Raw genomic sequence first — 22012 nt, forward strand, 5'->3', positions numbered from 1 at the left:
GCTGATGCGCCATGCCCTTGCTGATGCGCCACGCCCTTGCTGATGCGCCACGCCCTGTTTGCCCATCCTGTTCACCGTGATCCAGGTCGCTGGTGCTCCCTAGGCCCTGCTTTATACGGGGAGAGGGGCCGGGCCGCCGGTGCCCCCTGGCTCCACCCACGTCTCATCAGCCACTCTCTCGCGAGCTGCAGGCTCCTGGCACCTCGCTCCGCTCCCCCCTGAGCTTCCCTGCTTCGGGAATCCCCAGCTGCGCTGCGCTGTGCCACGTTGCTGCGGATCATGCAGACTGCGAAGCTGTTGCCTCAGCAACTGAGAACTGGATCCGGTTGAACCACGTTTAAATCTCCTGCCGGTGCCCCCTGGCTCCGCCCACATCTCGTCAGCCGCTCTTGTGTGAGCTTCGGGCTCCTGGCGCCTCGCTCCGCTCCCCCCTGAGCTTCCCTGCTTCAGGATTCTCCTGGCTGTGCTGCACTGTGTAGAAATATGGCCTGGCAAATTCATTCCATTATACTCTCACAAACTCACCAAGGCAAGCACTATGTGCTTACAATGGTGGAAGCAACCACTGGATGGCTGGAAACATATCCTGTACCCCATGCCACTGCCTGGAACACTATCCTGGGCCTTGAGAAGCAAGTCTTATGGTGACATGGCACTCCAGAAAGGATTGAGTCAGACAATGGGACTCATTTCCGAAACAACCTCATAGACACCTGGGCTGAAGATCATGGCATTGAGTGGGTATATCACATCCCCTATCATGCACCAGCCTCTGGAAAAATTGAAAGGTACAATGGACTGCTGGAAACTACACTGAGAGCAATGGGTGGTGGAACCTTCAAAAATTGGGACAAACATTTAGCAAAAGCCAATTGGCTAATCAACACTCGGGGGTCCACCAATTGAGCTGGCCCTGCCCAATCAGAACTTCTACATACTGTAGAAGGGGATAAAGTCCCTGTGGTGCATGTAAGGAATATACTGGGGAAGACAGTCTGGGTCATTTCTCCCTTGGGCAAAGGCAAACCCATGCATGATGGGATTGCTTTTGCTCAAGGACCTGGGTGTACTTGGTTTGTAATGCAGGAGGATGGGAAAGTCCGATGTGTACCTCAAGGAGATCTAATTTTAGGTGAAAAGAGCCAATAATTTGAAGTGCTTGATGTCGGTTACTAGTTAGTACTGTATGTCATGATCTAGCTGTTTTATGTACCTCCTTCCTTCCTCCTGCTCCATGCCCTGAGAGACTTACGTTGTGTCACAAGTATTACAGTAAAATCACCTAGACCAACAAAGAATGAACTTTAATAAAACAGGAAAAATTGCAGCAGTGATGCAACCAGAACTAGCTCTTGCTACTAGCACCTACCAACAGATCTTCAGTCTGCAGACTATGAACTTGCTAAATCACTCGCACCAGATAGACTTCCTGAGGAAACACTGCGTTGTCTGTCCTATGCTGAGAGACTGTTATGACAGATGGAGCCCAAAGTTATGGACTGGATAAACTCAACAGACCTTTTGGAGGGATGGGCCATAGACTAAGGGAGTTACATCTGTGTGTATGCATACAAGTAGATCAAAGAAAGAAAAAGTTGATGACTAATCGGAAAGTGTAGGATCTGGGCATGATGTAGATGGTATGGAATAAGGGGTGGATAATGTCCTGGTTCTGGCTAGGATAGAGTTAATAGTCACCTGAGCTGGGTGGAGAACTGGAGCTGGTAGCCCCTATGGCTGGGGAACACAGCTGGGATAGTTTGCTCATTAGCTAACAGCTGGGGTTAATTTACCCAAATTAGCGAAAGGGCTCTTCCATCCCATCTGACATCATGCTCATTATATAAGTGTTTTCTTCTGCTATTGCTGTTAAATCTACTTTTTGTTCAATCTCAAGCCATGTGTTTTTTTCTGGTGTGTTGTTTGTTTTTGTTTTGTTTTGGTTTGGTTTGGTTTTTTTTGTTTGTTTGTTTACCAGTTCTCCCTCCTGTCCCACTGGAGGGTGGGGGGAGTGAGAGAGAGACTGTGTAGTCTGGTCCTGATCGGGGCTGAGGTACGTCACATATGCATGCAAAGAGGGCTCCCCCCTGGTGTTTCTGTAAGCATCTGTGGAAGTGACAGTGCAGATTAAAATGTTGTATGAGGTTCCCAGTCCCAGATATCCCAGTTAATGATATCACTGAGGCTAGACTTGGGCAAGGCTTTCTTTTGGCAGCAGAGCCAGCTCAACAACACTGAGCTCCTGCTCTCCTTGTCTCTTTGCCAGCAGGGAGTCACAGAACCAGCCCCCCCACAAAACACAGCCCAACAGACTGAACCAGTTTAATTCAGGCTGGTCTCATGATCTGGCTGTGCCCACCTCAACTAGCTGCCCTAGTGCAACTGAGGGGCTGTGTGAAGGCTGGGACACCCAGTGGGAGGAAGAAGAGGGAGGGAGGAGGGAGGAGGAAGGAGTGGCTGGGACTGGCACTGATACTGGGAGCTGCAGCCTACATGTGAGGAAGAAATTACTTCCACTGCTCACTACGAGTGATGGAATGATGCGTGCACCAGAGGGAGGTCCCAGGCTGGCTCTCTGGGCAACTTGAACATCTACGGACATTGCAAAATTGAGAATTAGTATGAGGAAGGGGACACGTGGTGAGGTCTGAGGGCTGGGTTTTGTGGGCATGTTTGCCGAGACGCTCCCGGGTAGTGGGAGACTGGGTGCTCGGGTCTCCGTGCTCACGGGTGCAGCACCTTCCCAATGGCAGGGCGATGTACCCGAGTGAGTGCCCGCAGGTGCCCCCTGCCCCGCCCTGCCACCACGGCAGGCATCCAGGGCTGAGACTCTGCTCCATTTCTGTGCCAGGAGGAGCGGCGTTTAAGAGCTGGATGACGATTCCTCAGCATGGGAGCCAGACCTTTTGGACCCAAGGAACGATTTTGAGCAAACAAATGGTGCTGGGGTGTGATTTGAGGTTATCAGATAGGCCTGTCTCTGTCACCTGACTCTTGCAGGGGTAGCACATCAGGCATCCAAACCAGACCTTCTGGTGTGGCTTCACCACCACGCAGGTGCAGTTTCAGATAGGTCTTTGGGTTCCTTACTCACCATAATCCCCCTTTGACTGAAGCTCTTTTCGGGAAGGGAGGAATGAGAGAGATGAAGGATGCATGCTTTTTGTTTTCCAAAAATTAAGAGTTTTTAATTAAAACAAAACTGCAATATCCCTAGTAGCAACTGTGAATTTGGAGGTAGTTTATACTATTTCTTATTTCTATAAAGAATTGTTCTGGTTTTGTTAGAGAGGGGGGGCCTAAGGTGGTAGCTTCTGTAGGAAACTGCTAGAAGTTGCTCCCCTTTGTCCAGTGGACTCGGCCAGGCCTAGGGCGGACCCGCTGCTGGCCAAGGCCGAGCCAATTGGTAGCAGAATGTCCCGTGATAACGCCTCTGCGATAACGTATTTAAGTAGGGGAAAACAGGAAAAGAGAGGGAGAAGATGTGAAGCAGCTGAGCAGGGGGCAGAGAGGGGGAGGCGCGAGCCTTGTGGGCCTTGCAGGCCTCACCCTCTGGCCTCCTGCCGGGCAGCAGGCTGGGCCCAACTTGGCCCGGCCTGGCTGCAAGAAGTGGAGAGGAGATGAGAAGTGAATAAGATGTAAAAAGGATCCTGAGAGGCGTCTGCCAGCCTGTTGTGAGGAACGGCTGCAGACGCCAAGGTCAGTGAAGAAGGAGGGGGAGGAGTAATGCGGCTCCTGGCCAAGATTCCCCTGCAGACTGTGGTGATGACCATGGTGGAGCAGGTTGTCCCCCTGCAGCCCATGGAGGTCCACGGAGGGGCAGAGATCCACCTGCAGCCCGTGGAGGACCCCACGCTGGAGCAGGTGGAGGCCTGAAGGAGGCTGTGGCCCGTGGAGGGCCCGCTGGGACAGCTGTTCTAGAGGGACTGCACCCCATGGAAGAGATGACCCACGCCAGAGCAGTTTCACGAAGGACTGTAGCCCGTGGGAGGGACCCCACGCTGGAGCAGAGGAGGAATGCGAGGAGTTCTTCCCCCGACGATGACACAGTGGCGTAAAACAACGCGTGATGAACTGACCGCGACCCCCATTCCCTTTCCCCCCGGCCCGTGCCGCTCGGGAGGGGAAGGTAGTAGAGATAATGTTAAGCCCGGGAAGAGGGAGGGGTGGGGGGAGGTTATCTTGTTCCCTGTCTCATTCTCCTGCTAGTTTCAGAAATAAATGAATACTTTTCCCCAAGTCGAGTCTGTTTTGCCCGTGACGGTATCTTTAAGGATTTCTCCCCATCCTTATCTCAAACCTTGAGCCGTTTTTCTTATATCATCTCCTCCTATTCTCTCGGAGGGTGGGGGGAGCGAGAGAGAGACTGCGTAGTCTCGTCCTGATCGGGGCTGAACCACGACACGTGACTTTAATGACACTTGGAAAACCAGACAGTGTCCTTGGTCTCATTAGCAACAACTCGTATCATCAGAATGTTTTTATCAACATTCTTCACACACAAAATTCAAACCACACCGACTACTGAGAGGAAAATTAACTCCATCCCTGCCGAAACCAGGACAGTATCCACCCCTTATTCCATACCATTTACATCATGCTTATAGATATACACACAGATATCATTATCTCAATCTATGAGCACCCCTCCAAAGTCTGTTGAGTTGATTTAGTCCATGACTTTGGGCTCCATCTGTCATAGAAGTCTTTCAGGGCAGGGCAGATGGTCTGTAGTGTGGGGTTGTTACATACTGCATCTGGAACTCATAGCTGGTGCATCTGACGTGGTTGGTGTATCATGTCCATGGTCTGCAAGTTAAAGATGTTGATCTCGAGGAAGTTGTTGGGCGTCAGTTCTGGTTTCATCACTGCTGCACATCGCTTGGTTTCATCGAAGCTTGTTCGTCACTGGTGAGGGTGGTTCCTGCTGCAATGCCTTTGATATGACATAAAATAACTACAGAAATGATTATATACAGTTCAAAATATTGGTTATTTTCACCTAGAATCATATCTCCTTGAGGTACACATCAGATTTCCCCATCCTCCTGCATTACCCACCAAGTACACCCAGGTCCTTGAGCAAAAGCAATCCCACGAGTGGATTTGCCTTTGCCCGGGGGAGGAATAACCCAGACTGTTTTCCTCAACATATTCCTTACATGCAACACAGGGACTTTATTACCATCTACAGTGTGTAAAAGTTCAGATTGGGCAGGGCCAGCTCAATTGGTGGATCCCTGAGTGTTGACTAACCAATTGGCTTTTGCTAAATGTTTGTCCCAGTTTTTGAAGGTTCCACCACCCATTGCTTTCAGTGTAGTTCTCAGCAGTCCATTGTACCGTTCAGTCTTTCCAGAGGCAGGTGTGTTATAGGGGATGTGTTTTTCACATCTTATGCTGTTCGGACTGGCCCAAGGGCTACTGCATGAACAATCTCCTGTTTAATTTGTTTGAAGACTTGTCGTTGTTCAGGGCCCCATTTAAAATCGTTCCTCTTTTGGGTCACCTCAGAGAGAGGGCTTACAATCATACTGTAATTTGGAATGTGCATTCTCGAGAAACCCACAACGCCCAAGAAGGCTTGTGTTTCCTTTTTTTTATTTGGTGGAGCCATAGCTGTTATTTTGTTGACCACATCCACTGGAATGTGACGACGTCCATCTTGCCATTTTACTCCTAAAAACTGGATCTCTTGTGCAGGCCCCTTGACTTTGCTTTGTTTTATGGCAAAACCGACCTTCAGAAGGATTTGGATTATTTTCTCCCCTTTTTCAAACATTTCTTCTGCTGTGTTGCCCCACACAATGATGTCATCAATGTACTGCAAGTGCTCTGGAGTTCCACCCTTTTCTAGTACAGTCTGGATCAGTCCATGGCAACTGGTGGGGCTGTGTTTCCACCCCTGGGGCAGTCGATTCCAGGTGTACTGGACACCCCTCTAAGTGAAAGCAAACTGTGGTCTGCATTCTGCTGCCAAAGGGATGGAGAAGAATGCATTGGTGATATCAGTGGTGGTATACCACTTGGACTCCAGTTCATACTGAAGTTCTAGCATGTCCGGCATGGCAGCACTCTGTGGTGGCGTAACTTCGTTCAGACCACGATAGTCCACTGTTAACCTCCATTCTCCACTAGATTTTCTCAGTGGCCATATGGGACTGTTAAAGGGTGAGCGAGTCTTTTTGATCACTCCCTGGCTCTCCAGTCGACAAATCAGCTTGAGGATGGGGATTATGGAGTATCGGTTGGTACGATATTGCCACTAGTGCACTGTGGTGGTAGCGATTGGTACTGAAACCAGGACACACTAGACTATTTTTTGTTGTGAGTTGCTATCAGAGCCTCTTTGGTTGCTTGCATTCAGTGACCCTGCAGTAGGTTGTTCTCAGAGGTTTGTTGTCAATAGCTGGGAAGGGAGTGCCATGCTCCCCTCCGGCCACCTGTTTGGGAGTGTCCTGGTTTCAGCAGGAATGGAGTTAATTCTTCTCTCAGTAGGCGGTCTGTTTTTGATTTCGTGTGTGAAGAATGTTGATAAAAACACTCTGATGATACGAGTTGTTGTTAATGAAACAAAAGACTCTGTCTGGCTTTCCAAGTCTCATTTAAGTCTCATTAATGTGCAGATGCAGGAAGCTGGGTAAAAGACAGACAGAATAATTGACCCAAACTGGCCAAAGAGAGTATTCCATGCCGTAAACGTCATGCTCAGTATATAAGTGGGGGTTGCCCATGGGAGAGGGCATCCATTCTGGCATGCATCCTTGGCATCCATCTTCTTTCTATCTCGCTTGCTTGCTGGCATCATTCCCTCTACTTTGCTGGCTTGCTCTCCCCCTCCTTTTGCTTGCTGCTCGGTTTTCATTTCAGTGATCGCTGCTCAGGATGGGCTGTATCGGTCATTCGGACATTGGGTGGTGAGAAATCATACATTGTTCATTTTGTATATTTTGTATATATTTGTGAGAGACTGTGTCGAATGTTTGTCTCAACATTGTCGAAGCGTCAAACCATCACCTAAACAATGGTACATCAGTCAAACCATAGGACTGGAGTCTTCCTGTTTTTTCCTGCAAGATGATTCCCTTATCTTGCAAGCCAGTCAAGCCACAGGACTGGAAGCTTCCTGTTTTTTCCTCCTATTTTCCCACAAACCTGAATGCAGAGCTGATTCTGCAAAATTTAGCCTTACCCCTACGTATGCGCCCAGACCCAGGCCAGAAAAACAGAGGGGCCCAGAGACGGTATTGGGCATGCGTATCACCGCCAGGTGAGGGGTGCGGCCAAGCAAACCCGCTCTTGGAATATTCTACGTGGATAAGACGAATGATAAAAGGACAGAAATGACCAACATCGGATGGAACGTTTCCCCCACCGAGTCAACTGGACTGTCGGGACGCCGCAGCTCCGTGGTGGTAGCTATTGCAACTGAAACTCTTTTCCCTCTTTCCTTTCTTTCTCTCCTTTCTCTTGCATTTGCGAACTTCTTGTCGGGTTAATAAAGTTACCTGGCACTTGACTCCATTTTGAGTCTTAATTCTGTTCCTGAGAAATACGAACAAAACCACGCTCCGGTGTGTGTGAGGTTGGTCTAGCCGCCCCTAGCCTCCCAGACTCGTCTGAGGTCGGCTAGAACGCAAGGGGGCCTTCCTCCCACCCGAAATCGGAGCATGACATTATTTAATTGGCGTAGTCGGCAGGATTCTCGGAGAAACAGAAAGTGTCCAGTTGCTTTATTAGAGACTCTAGTGTGTGCGTGTGTGACTGAGATGTACATTGGTACGAAGCGAGTGCGGAGTCCGGATCTGCGGTTCTGTTTGTCCGCAAGGAAAACAGCCGGAGAAGGACGAAGCGACAGAATTGGGCGAAAAACGAGTCTTTTTTTTTTTTTGTGAGAAATTTGAAAGGTGTGTCCTCCTGAGAGTGTATGAGGGGAATTGTGATAGAAATTTAAGGTGTGTCCCTCTCAGGACGAAATAACCCTTCTTGGTAAAAATAACTGAAATTTGAAAGTTGTGGCCTCCTGAGAGTGTATGGGGGGAATTGTGGTAGAAATTTAAGGTGTGTCCCTCTCAGGACGAAATAACCCCTCTTGGTGAAATAAGTGAAATTTGAAAGGTGTGGCCTCCTGAGTGTGTGTGTGTGTGTGTGGAATTGTGGTAGAAAATTAAGGTGCAGCCCTTTCAGGACGAAATAACCCCTCTTTGGTGAGATGGGTGCTTGCAAATCTGTAAATGTTCGTGATGAGATCCCCACGACGGTATCGAATGGGGATTTAGATAAATTGGATGACCTTTTGGAAAATTATCATGCTCGCCCGTCCCTCCAAGGACAAGAATGGGCGAAAAATCATTGGTTCCAACCGCAGAGTACAGTGGATAGGATCATGATATTACAGAAGGGCTCTAAACTTAGGCCCGGGAAGGGAAAATCTATAGTTTGTGCTGTTTTAGGAGCAAGTCTGGCAGCAGCTATAGAAGATAGGAGGCAGAGATTGTGTCAAGATAATGCCGTGATAGACTCTTTGAAACTGGCAGTTGAATCCTTACAAGAACAATTAAAAGATACCCAGCAGTTGTTAGAGGAAGAGAAACACCGGAATGTTTTGCTAAAGGAAACTTTGAAGGAAGAATTGTGGAGAGAGAATGACTCATGTGGAGAGGTGGAGTTGAAGTTAGAAGAGAAGGGGATCAGACAAATCTATCCTCAGGAGGACTTGCAAAAAGCAAAAGAAATTGTAGAGAATCCTCCTCACATGTATCCCCTAGTTAAAACTGAATATGTGTATGAGGGGGAAACCGACAACCGTCCCCAAGTTATTACTAAAGAGGTTCCGTTTACAGCAACCGAGTTGGCAAAATTAAGGAAGGATTTTGCAAGGACTCCAAAAGAATCGGAAACAGAGTATGTTTGGAGAGTGTCGTTGTCAGGGGGGGATGGAATCTTGTTGTCAGAAAGGGAAGCAGAAGGATATTGGGGTCCGGGCGTATTTTTAACTACCGATAATTATCGGGCCCCATGGTCTTTGACACAGAGGGCAGCATATTGGGCTGGGGGGCTGAACCCTTTGGAGAGAGGGGACCCCCTAGCCATCACAGGCACAGTGGATCAACTGGTAGGGAGTGTGCAAAAGGCTGCTTGTTTGCAAATGATGTATGATAGAGAGCTCAAACCTAACCAGGGCGCTCCAATGATGATGCCTGTGGATCCCGAATGGATGACTCCTCTAATTCGAGGACTTCCTGACTCCCTGAAACCCATTGGGATCCAGCTACAGGGGAAGATACAAAGTACCCCTGTGGCAGATAGACTTACTGGTGCTCTGGAGGGAACAGTGACCCCTGATCACAGAAGAACAGGGAGGAAAGTGTGGACATGGGGGGAAGTAGCACAAGAACTCATAAATTTTGGGAGAAAATATGGTCCCGTTGGTGGATTCGGGCAAAGAACCGAAACCAGAGCTGTACGAGCCGCAGAAAAAGGTGAAGGGCGGCCAGCACTGGTCAAGAAAAGTCCCGATTCTAAGTCGATCCGACTTACTGATCCTGGGAGAGGGAGACCCCTCAGCCGTCAGGAATGGTGGCAACTGGGGCTCCAGACAGGCATTCCCCGAGATTTAATGGATGGGCTTCCAACCCAGAAATTGGGGAAACTCGTACAAACATGGTCAGGGCGAAAAGTCAATTTTGGAACAACCCCTAGTGCCCCACCTTTGATAGACCTTAGGGAAGAAACTGATGCAGAAAAGAGGGTGACGGGAAACTAGTTCCTCCGTTCCCCGAAGGTGGGGGGGGAAACGGAGGGTGGATGTTTATAAAGCAACTCACCCTAAATATGAGAGGAGATTTATTGATTACAGTGGCTGTAGGGCCACAGAAAAACCAGTAACCTTTTTAATTGATACAGGAGCACAAATCACTGCACTGATGCAAACTGAGGCGGAGCAATGTGGAATTTTGACTTTGTCAAAAAACCTTATTATTTTAAATGCTTTGGGAAAAACCCAATCAGTATCTATGGCCTCAGTAACATTATGGTTGCCCGGGGAGGAAGATCCAGTGCACACTAAGGTTGCAATAGGCCCTTTTCCAACAAATCTTTTGGGCATAGACGTATTGAAAGGCAGACAGTGGTATGATACCCAGGGAAATTCATGGTCTTTTGGCATCCCTCAAATTAGAAAACTCTCTGAACTGTCCTGGACAGAAGTGCATTCATTACAAGCAGCACCTGCCCTTCCCCCGTCCAAAATTACTAACGTGAAACCCTACCCTTTGCCACTGGGGGCCCGAGAAGGGATAGCCCCCGTGATTGAAGATCTTAAACAACGGGGAATTTTAACGTTCACCCACTCCCCGTACAACTCCCCAGTGTGGCCAGTTCGTAAACCAAACGGACAGTGGAGACTGACCGTGGACTATCGTCGGCTCAATGCTAATACTGGCCCCTTGACAGCAGCAGTGCCTAATATAGCTGAGCTAATCTCACTTATTCAGGAACAAGCTCACCAAGTGATGGCCACAATTGATGTAAAAGATATGTTTTTTATGGTTCCACTGCAGGAAGAGGACCGCAATCGCTTTGCCTTCACATGGGAGGGACAGCAGTACACTTTCACTCGCCTTTAGAGTCTCTGGGACTCCAGATTCCTCAGGAAAAGATACAAATTGCTGCAAATGAGGTTAAATTTTTAGGGATATGGTGGAAAGGAGGGTCAGTCTGTATTCCTCAAGACACCCTCTCAGCACTAGATCAGGTAAAAATTCCAGAAAATAAAAAGGAGTTGCAGCACGCCTTAGGCTTATTGGTCTTCTGGAGGAAACATATCCCAGACTTTGCAATAATTGCGCGGCCCTTATATGATCTGCTGCGAAAAGGAGCAACTTGGGAATGGACCCCTCTTCATGATGAGGCTTTGCGGCTTTTAATTTTTGAGGCTATGACTCACCAGGCTTTAGGCCCTATCCACCCCACAGACCCTGTGCAGATAGAATGGGGATTTGCAAATTCAGGACTGTCACTGCACATGTGGCAACGAGGACCTGATGGCCCTGTTCGACCAATTGGATTTTATTCTCGCAGTTTCAAAGATGCAGAAAAACGGTATTCCACTTGGGAAAAAGGTCTTTTTGTTGTAAGCATTGCCCTTCAGGAGGTAGAAAGGGTCATTCATAAACAAGCAATTATCTTAAGGGGACCATTCAAAGTGATAAAGCCGGTTTTATCAGGAACTCCTCCTCCTGATGGAATAGCCCAGCGTGCCTCCATTCGGAAATGGTATGCTCAAATTGAGCACTATTGTACTATTTTCCAAAGAACTGAAGGTACCCCTAAACTCCTTCCCCTGCAGGAGGAGACCACTCCCGAAGTTGAAAATGATACCCTTCCCCCCGTCATTCAAGTTGCCCCTCCATTTTCAGAGCAATTACAGAATGTTTGGTTTACCGATGCCTCATCCAAACGGGAAGGAAGAGTTTGGAAATACCGGGCAGTGGCTCTCCAAATAGGGACAGGCGACAAAATAATCACTGAAGGAGAAGGTAGCGCACAAGTTGGAGAATTGATAGCTGTATGGAGTGTGTTTGATCGGGAATCAGAGACATTAATCCCTGTACATATATATACAGACTCCTTTGCAGTGTTTAAAGGATGTACCGAATGGCTTCCTTTTTGGGAACAGAATAACTGGGAAGTAAATAGGACACCTGTTTGGCAGAAGGAGAAATGGCAGGAAATCTCTTCTATAGCAAGAAAGGGAACCTTCCTGGTAGGGTGGGTAGCCTCCCACCAGGAAGACGATACCCCAACAAGTCACTGGAATGGCAAAGTCGATGAATTGGCTAGATTGGCAACACTGCAAACAGAAGCCTTGGTAGAAAAATGGGACAGACTCTTGGAGTGGCTGCATGTAAAATGAGGCCACGCTGGAGCTCATGATCTCTGTTGAGAAGCGGCTAGCAGAGGGTGGCCAGTAACTCGAGAAATGTGTCGCACCTGCATTTCTGCGTGTGAACAATGCCGTGTGCGATTGGATAGACATCCTTTAGAACAACCTCCACTACATTTACGTGATGGAAAAGGCCTTTGGGACACTTGGCAAATTGATTATATAGGACCTTTCCGAAAATCTGAAGGAAAACAGTATGTATTAGTTGGAGTGGAGGTAGTATCAGGGTTGGTACAGGCGGAAGCCTTCTCCCGTGCTACAGGTATCAATACAGTCAAAGCCCTCAAAATGTGGCTTAGTTCCCTTCCTAAACCTCAATCTATCCAGTCAGATAATGGATCACACTTTACAGCAGCGATAGTTCAGGACTGGGCCAAAGAAGAGGGGATCAAATGGATATTCCATACACCTTACTACCCACAGGCCAATGACATAGTTGAGAGAATTAATGGCCTTCTTAAGCGATTTCTGAAACCCCAAGAGGCAAATTGGGCCAATCGATTGTGGGATGCTGTTCGACGAGTAAACGACCGGTGGGGAATAAACGGGTGCCCTAGACTCACGGCTTTTTGTCCAAAACCCCCCTCCTTGGTACCTGCCATCTCGGGCCCCGACCACAAACAAAACCCTTCCCATTTTCCAGGACAACCTGTTTTGGTTGAGCTACCCACCATCGGAACTGTACCACTGGTACTCACTAGCCCTCTGAACATATATGCATGAAAGGCAAGAGATGCCTCTGGGAAGGAACATAAAATTAACACCCGATGGATAATTCCTTCATTTTAGACAAACTGACAACCACCTAAGCAAACAGAGGCGCCCCCCCCCACCTCGCGCCTCTCGGTTGCTTTTTCCTTTTTTTTTTTTTCTTCCCTCTCTCTCCTCTTTCTCTCACCCGAGGCAAACAGAAGGCCCCCCCCCCTTGCGCCTCATGGCCACTTTTTCCTTTTTTTTTCCCTCTCTCTCCTCTTTCTCTCACCCGAGGCAAACAGAAGGGCCCCCCCCCCCTTGCGCCTCATGGCCGCTTTTTCTTTTTTTTTTCTTTCTCTTCCTCTTTCTCTCACCCGAGGAGGTTCTGTTTTATCTTGTTTTAGGAGGAAGAAAGCACCAGACCAGAAACCAACACGCCTGCAGAGGAAGTGATAAAACCTATCAGTGAAGATGTTTGTAAACACTGTTTTTCTCTCAATTATATTGCTCTGGGGATTTGTCCGAGGTGGGGAAGAGAGGCCAGCTCATCCCCCCCTCTACCTTCAGAATTCCTTTGACAGTAATGAGTTTATTTTGTTAGCAAAATCTGTGAGTGAAACTTTTAACTTAAGCCATTGCTGGGTGTGTGGAGGACCTCTAGGACTATCAAGCTGGCCCTGGACCTCCATGCCCCTTACGCCAGGACAAATCATGAGCAATTACAGCGAGGTCAATAACACCACTTGGGACAATTCTGAAACATGGCCAATTCAGTTCCCTGCCGTAGGTAGATATTACTTAAATCGCACCCAAAATGGAGGAGTCAGTGTGGGGGAAAGCAGATGTCAGTGGACACTCACATATAAGTTAATTAACAAAGATGTTAGTCTTAGCATATGGATGTGGGTTAATAAAGCCGGACGCAGTAAGAGTTTTGGTGGATTTTGGTCAAATAAAAATGAATCCTTTGACGCTTGGTGGCCCAACGGCCGAGGTTATATTCAAACTTGTGAGTGGAAAAAAGACACGGGTGCTTGGTACTGCACTGGGCAAACATATAGTCAGCTGGGAAAACGTAACACCACCTTCTTCAGCCCTTTAGGAGGCTATAATACAACTTACTTGCAACATCCATGGACTGCAGCTGGACCGTTTGCTGGAGGGGTCAGAGCCAGAAAAGGACATTACTGGATCTGTGGACACACTGCCTACAAAATACTACCAGCAAACTGGTCAGGGGTTTGTTATATTGGAATTATCCGGCCTCTATTTTTCCTGCTTCCAGAAACAGAGAGTCCCCGACTAGGAGTGGAACTGTATGATAATCTGGGTGACGAAGATGTTGCACGCAATAAGCGAGCTATCGAGATTGAAATAGGTGGAACACAAAAATGGGGGAAAAATGAGTGGCCTCCCGAAAGGATAATACAGCATTATGGCCCGGCCACCTGGAATCCTAATGACCTGATAACAGGGGCCCAGGAACCAATTTATAACCTAAATCGCATAATTCGTTTGCAGGCAGTTTTGGAAATCATTACCAACAAAACTGCTGATGCTATAGATCTCTTGAATCAACAATCTCGAGAGATGCACACGGCGATCCTGCAACACCGCATGGTTTTGGATTATTTGTTGGCTGAAGAGGGAGGAGTATGTGGGAAGCTAAATATTTCTAATTGTTGTTTAAAAATCAGTGATGTTGGTGAGGTGGTTCTACAACTGACCTCAGACATTAGAAAACTAGCCCATGTCCCCACTCAGACATGGAATGGCTGGAATGGCTGAGATGGTGATTTGTGGTCCTGGCTACCAGGAACACCATGGATAAAACGGCTTTTATTTTATTTGCTACATGGGTTAGCAGCCTTAATGTTTTTGCCTTGTGTTATACCGTGCCTAATTCAATTAATCCAAAGCGTGGTGACTCGAATGCAAGCGGTCACTGTGACTTCACCCGATGGGGTTAAACATATCAGATTTGTACGGCAAACTGAACGCGTAACTGCCATTTTTAACTGTTCTGTTTGCTATAGAGACTATTGGCTTTTGTCAGCCAAACCGTGTGGCAGTTTCCCCTTCCCCCCCCGCCTCTGCAAACTTCCCGCCTTTGCTTACAGATCCACCATAGAAGTGAACAAGACACCTCCTGATGAACTGTGAAACTGAACTTTATTGTAAAACATATATTAACTAGACTGACAATAACTAACAACACACAAAACAAACAAACAAAAAAGTGAAAACAGCTTATATACAACAATCGTAGTAGTAACAGTACAGCAAAAAGCCCAACATAAAAAGAGCACCAAAAATTGCAACCACTAACAGTAAACAAATTAACATTCTCAGACACCCCCAATCAACCTCTTCAACACCTTCGCTGTGGGCAGCGCCAGCTCTCTCTCTCTCTGCCCCCGCAGCAGGTATCATGAAGCTAGAAGTGGAACAGCAACAAAAGGAAAACCTTAACAACCACGAAAGTTAAAGGAGACCTCTTGAGATCAATGATACCTACCTCACTGATCACCTCGCGTGGTGATCGGGCGCTTGTTCAGGTCTCTCGTCTTCACCAAGCGGCGCCAGCTAATGATAAGAGAACATTACACCACTATAGCCAAGCAACAGGAAAAGTAAAGGAATAAAGGAAAAGAGAACACTTACTGCTGGTGCATCTGCCGACATCTTGAAAATGGGTGCCGCAGGTGGTGACTCCTGCTGCTCAGGTGGTGTGCGTGTGCGTGGCACCTTGCCGTTGCCCCTTTTATAAATTCCAAGTCTGGGATTGCGCACGCGCAGTCCCCCCCCCCTTGGAAAGATCTAGAAATGGATCTTGGGGTTCGTATACGCAGTTCCTTCTTCCGGAGGATGTTGGTACTGAAGCGGGAATCCTGGGTAGTAGTCCAGCTTGCCTTCAAGCCCACAGCTCCAAACTGGCGCAGGCGCAGTCACCCCATTTTTGGGAAAACACAGGAAAAAACACTGTCCCACTCCCGTGGAGTCTATATCAGCCACACCACAACTGGCAGAGAATGGCTCCAGATGATTTTCCAATTGATGACATATAAAATTTAAAAGTGGTCTATCTGTCAGATAGACAGATAGCTTTCCCCAAAAACCATGTTTGTTACCCCCCCTGTTTGAAGGCAAACCTGGAAACCTACCTAAAACTTGATTTTTAGGACTCACAGGGTGGGAAAAATGGTCCTTATATTGATATTTGAATCTATGTTTTTGATGATTAATATAGAAATTAATTGTTAACCTATTAATCTTTATTTGTGTTATATGTATGATTTTGAATAGGTTATTTGACATCATTGGATCTCTGAACATCATATCCACAAAGTGCTATATGTGAACTGGATTAAGATATGTTACCTTGGGGTGGTCCATATTAAAAATGAAGAAACACCTCAATGTATCATACAACAATATAAACCCATTTTGTGGCCACATATAAGCATAACTAAGTCGCCTTACCCTTTCTTCCCACCCCCCCCCTTCCCTTTTTCTTTTTTTTTTTTTCTTTCCTTTTTCCCCTTTCTTTTTCTTTTTCCCCCTTCAACCTCGGTGAGCGATGCTGAGACACGGGGTGGTATAGAGACTGAAAAGGTTAATTAATGTCTCAACATCGCTGGACGATGGAAAGAACTGAACCAGACCACCAGCAATAGAAATTATATGAGATGTTTGTTTGTTTGTTTCTTTTTTTTTTTTTTGAAACCACCATGGATCCATGGGGTGATATAAAATTGACAATTTATAGTGTTATTGTTTATTTACTGTGTTCTGAGTTGGAGGCGTGGAAATCCACTTTCCTGCTGCGTATCCAGACCCAAGTTCCAGTGGATCACACAGCTACCAGCTCCACAAGGACCTAGTCACCAGCTTCACCAAAAGGCAAAAAGTGAACTGTTTTGCTGAAGAAAAATGGTCGCAAAAAATGAACAAAATGCTTAACATTTTGATGGTGCTGTATCTTGGGACATTTATGAAGTGGTGCATTGCTATAGTTTTGTTGGTTTGTCTTTGTTTACCTTGTGATTGTCCTTGTAAACAATTACTTGCTTCTTCTGAACCCCCAGAGCCATAAGCCTCAAACTTGGCCTGGGACACATGCTTATATGTTAAAACCATTTACTCAGATAAGATAAATGTTGTTAATTAAATTTAGATATGTTAAGATCATTTAGTTAGATAAGATATTGTTAATTAAATCAATGTATTTAGCATTTATATACACTAACTTGCCTGACAAACAATAATGTTTAGAATTGTATATATCTTTTTTTTTTTTTCTCTTTCTCTCTTCTTTTTTTTTTTTTTCTTTTTTTCTTTTTCTTTCTCCTTTCCTCTATCATTTATGCCACCACGGAACCCCATCCCTGAGGCAATAATGTTGAGCCACGGGGTGGTGTGAGAGACTGTGTCGAATGTTTGTCTCAACATTGTCGAAGCGTCAAACCATCACCTAAACAATGGTACATCAGTCAAACCATAGGACTGGAGTCTTCCTGTTTTTTCCTGCAAGATGATTCCCTTATCTTGCAAGCCAGTCAAGCCACAGGACTGGAAGCTTCCTGTTTTTTCCTCCTATTTTCCCACAAACCTGAATGCAGAGCTGATTCTGCAAAATTTAGCCTTACCCCTACGTATGCGCCCAGACCCAGGCCAGAAAAACAGAGGGGCCCAGAGACGGTATTGGGCATGCGTATCACCGCCAGGTGAGGGGTGCGGCCAAGCAAACCCGCTCTTGGAATATTCTACGTGGATAAGACGAATGATAAAAGGACAGAAATGACCAACATCGGATGGAACGTTTCCCCCACCGAGTCAACTGGACTGTCGGGACGCCGCAGCTCCGTGGTGGTAGCTATTGCAACTGAAACTCTTTTCCCTCTTTCCTTTCTTTCTCTCCTTTCTCTTGCATTTGCGAACTTCTTGTCGGGTTAATAAAGTTACCTGGCACTTGACTCCATTTTGAGTCTTAATTCTGTTCCTGAGAAATACGAACAAAACCACGCTCCGGTGTGTGTGAGGTTGGTCTAGCCGCCCCTAGCCTCCCAGACTCGTCTGAGGTCGGCTAGAACGCAAGGGGGCCTTCCTCCCACCCGAAATCGGAGCGTGACAATATTAATATCCTTATATTCTGTTATTTTTGTAGTTTTCCTTTGCTATTTTAGTAAACTGTTTTTATCTCAACCCACAAGTTTTCCTTTCTTCCCAATTTCTCTCCCCCATCCCACTGGGTAGGGGGAGGGTGAGTGAGAAACTGTGTGGTAACTCGGGCTAAACCACCACAGGGAGTCATAACACTGGTGGCTCTGGCTGCAGGGTAGAGCGTGAAAAACAAGTTAATAATTGACCTATGCTCCTTGTTTTTCATTCTTAGGACTACAGACATAGAAATGATGACATTTGTTTTTTTAAAACAACTTTTAATAATAAATATAATGTTTTTTACATCTCATGTTAAAAACAACAGCAGAAATGGTAGGTCAAGGAATGGGTGATTTGCTGTCTGTTTTTGGTGAGTGTTCTTTGAAGAAGAGATCAGATACTGCTAGGGGTGATCATGCAGCATTCAGAAAACTGTGAATCACTCACGATAGGCTGAAGTTGCCATTCTTTATATGACTTTCCAAGTTCACATAAAGGTTACATGGCTACCAAGATGAAAAGCAGTCTCATCTGTTTTTTTTCTACCACAGCCTTTTTCCATTACTAAAAATGAGGATTGTGATGAATCATGTCTTCAGCCGAACATCAAACACAAGTCTGCAGTCTTCAGTGAGCATTAAATATAGATGTGAATGTAAATAGAGAAGAGGAGGTTATTATGTAGGAATGTGGAGAATAATAGCAAGGCACAAGTCAGCTATTTAACATGTGCTTTCTATCCCTTTGGTATCCTATGTTCCGTTATCTTGGGAGAAGAGGGCAATGGGTTAGCATGAACCTGTCGTAGGCTATAGGGTTTCATCAGAAAATTGGGGATAAACAGTCACTGTCATCTATGAAGCACTCATGACTCTGCTACATCTCTGTAAATATCTGAATGGATATTTCACCCAGCTTTGTATTCACATGGCTTCCTCCAGCAGTATTTTGTGTTATTACCAGCACACACAGCAGAGAGGAGCCCCTGAGTTTAAACTTGTCTCTTTCATTAAGGGACCTGGTTGCACAGAGCCTGCAGTTGAACTTGGTCTTCCCAGCAGCATCTCTGCTGAAGACCTCAAGAGTCTGTTCTTCCCTCCAAGCCCTGTGCAGGCCACTACAAGCAGCACTCTGCTCTCCCTCATTTGACCCAGGATGTGAGCAGGTCTTGTCTAAAGACGCAGATTTGTTTAAGCACATCTGTTTAATGTGCTGCCACTACAGTCTGCAACATCTCAGTATTTGGCTTGCTGGTGGACTCCTGGCTGTGTATTGTTTGGAGACTGTGTCTTCAAAGGCCTCAGTGCTCAGCCCATGTGCTGGATTTCAAGCCTACCACCACAACTAGATTCAGTGATTTCTGTTTCCGTATGTATTTTCTGGATAGAAATGCCAAGACCACTGCCTTGGCTGCCCCCACAGCTGCCTGGCTTGTTGCAGATCCTGGTGAAGGCAATGGACTGTAATGACCCTCTTAGAGTTTGGATCAACTCCACCATCGCTCCCAGTGTTACTCATGTTGCACAGCGCGGGATGCAGCACTCCAACCATGCACTGCCCTCTCTTCTCTGTGCTCCCCCGAGGTCTTTCCTTCAGAGGACTCCAGACAGGCAGGGCATCCAACATGTGGAAGGAATCCTACCACAGGCCGAAAATGGGATGGGCTGTTTGTCCTGCATGTGTGGCTTGAGGGCAGAACCTGAGCGGTGTATTAGAGAAGGTAAATGAAGACTTGTATGGTGCAGGCAACCATTTTGACCAGGCTGAGGTCAGACCTATCACCAGCTAGCTTCCTCTTGGTAAGGAGATGCTTGTCACTCATATGCTTTTAGAGTCTGATGACTCTTACTGCGTTTCAATCTGTATCGACTCACTGTTACCCATTTAATGGGACATTTAAATCTTCCTTCTCTTCTTCTACTGAGAAAATACCAAATGCTCTTGTTCATTAAACCATCCATGCCAGTCACTTTACTTTAGAGATTAGCCAAATTATATTGTACTGAAATAACAACACATTTGTAGCTTTCGAGGATGGAGTTGGGACAGTCTTCCTTGTGACTTTCTGGAGTTCCTTGGGTACAAAGTTTTAAAGATATGATTCATATGTTTGTTCAGAATTAGAAACTTAACAGTGAGATATAATGGACGAGTCTTCAATGACGACAAGTACTATGTAACTCTAGGTTAAGACATGAAACTTTTTCTAAAACCATTTAACACTTAGGAAAGAGAATCAAAAGTCATAATTCAAATAAAACCCCTTTAATTAATTAATCTAAAGATAAAAAGGGTCCTCTAGAAAGTCTATGAAGATATTGCTAGCAGAAAAAAAGTCATATCTACTTTTCATATACATGTCTTCAGTGGATGTCTTCAACAAGCAGAAGAGCCCTTAATGATTGGGCTTAATTGTTACTCATCAACACAGCTGCACCATCTGTCCTGAAGTGGTTATTTTCTGTGATAGCTATATAATACCATAATATCAGTGCTCTTCAAATATCAGGATACTGAATTAATCATGAAGGAGTTTTCATTAGCATGGGAAAAAAACTGCCTCAATTAAAAAGACTTCCTTTAAAAAAGATCTGTTCAAAATCATTTCAGCCTTTCAAGGAAACTGAAATGTATGTGATAAACTCAGCAAGGCTGCTGTGCCCTGTGCTGGTCCTGACCCCTCTGGGAATTCCTGTCAGCACTGCCTCTGGTCTTTCCCTGGAAATACTTTTTGCTTTAAACTTCTCACTTTCTCCCATATTTAAGTCTTGTGGTAGGACACAACATTCCCTCTAGACTCTTTGCTTGGCTCTAGCTGCTTATAAAGTCAAATCTCAAGTATGTTCTTCCACAAAATGATTTTTACTGTGTACTTTCCAAAAACTTGCCACTTGATCTACTTTGATAATGACCACAAATACTCTTCATCAAAAGATGAAAGCTTCTCATCAAAAAGAGGTGCTAGTAGGGTTTTCAGGTGTCTCTGTTAAATTATAGTAGAGTACAGAGTCCAAGAAAAACACTCTGCCAGGTATCTTCAGTACCTGCCAAAGGTTTGAAGTTGCTTGCACTGCTGGTCCAAGCTAGCTGAAGCCTCCCTGGACACAGAAGAGCACAGCAGGAGAGACATAGTAACTCTACAGAGACTAGGGAAAAGGAGTATTTCAGCGTATTGCTAGGAGGTAGAGGTACAGCACAGTCCTTCCAAATACGCAGCCATTTGAGATATGCTGAAGTCAAGTACGTACATTCTAGGAAACTTCTCTGAAACAAACTTTCTGTTTCCGATCTGACTTAAAGAAAATGTGGGTAACTATCAACATATCAACATGATATGACTCTAATATCTCTATGGTTTTACTGCCTGTGAAACGTGAAAACTTGCAAGTCTGTAAAGAGCTCACCAAGCTCATCTCCTTCCGCTGTGACAAGACAGGTTACTTTTGTTATGATCCCTCCATACAAAGCTTTGCAGGCAGCCTTTGCAGGTGAGTTGTTCTAGGGCTTTGCTATCCTTGCTCCTGGAGAGCTTCTCACGATATCTAGCTTGCATCCAGCTAGCCTCCTGCAGTACGCCCACTCTGTCTGGTCTGTTCTACCATGGGCATGGGTGTAACATTCCTCTTTGCTGTAACCTTTTATGTATTTGAAGTTGAATTCCCCGCAGATGCATTCTTGATCAATGTTTTGGAGATAGATAACATTCTCCACAAGTTTGGTGCTCCAAGGCTTTCAGAAAGGCAGTGGAAAGCAACAGCTGTCTAAACTCTTCCAGCCACTGCTAATAAACTTCCCACTCTCTGCCTTGAGCCATCCGATGGCACATGCCGTGAAATGTCAGAGATGGAAAGCCCCTTTGGCACAGAGCCCATCTTTTCCTTGGATGGATGAAAATGACTGACTGTGAATCTGTTCGGGCTGCTGTAATGATGCTAAGTGTGGCTCTCAGTACTACTGCCCAACCAGCAGCCCACGCAAGCCTGTGATTTTCCTCTTACCCAGCATCTGAACACACAGTCGCTAATCATGTCCAAAATGGCTATTTATGATCTAATTATCACTCCCAGTTGGACTTTACTGTTAGTATTGAGGGTCAACTATCAGTATTTTGAGTACCAGTTTGCCCAGTGTCGTAGTTCAGCCCCGATCGGGGGGGGGGGGGGCTACCACCTTAGGCCCCCCCTCACTAAACAAAACCATGACACCCAG

At 46.1% G+C, this 22012-nt stretch overlaps 1 protein-coding gene across 1 annotated transcript; it reads left to right on the plus strand.

Annotated features, from left to right (window-relative positions):
- Window positions 1–8212: 8212 nt before the first annotated feature.
- LOC147596539 (uncharacterized) lies at window positions 8213–9766 on the plus strand. The gene has a single exon (XM_086769409.1). The coding sequence runs from the start codon at window positions 8213–8215 to the stop codon at window positions 9764–9766; it is 1554 nt and encodes a 517-aa protein (XP_086625535.1).
- Window positions 9767–22012: the final 12246 nt, after the last annotated feature.

Source organism: Chlamydotis macqueenii, chromosome W, assembly GCF_036417535.1.
Source record: "Chlamydotis macqueenii isolate bChlMac1 chromosome W, bChlMac1.mat, whole genome shotgun sequence".
NCBI lineage: Eukaryota > Metazoa > Chordata > Aves > Otidiformes > Otididae > Chlamydotis > Chlamydotis macqueenii.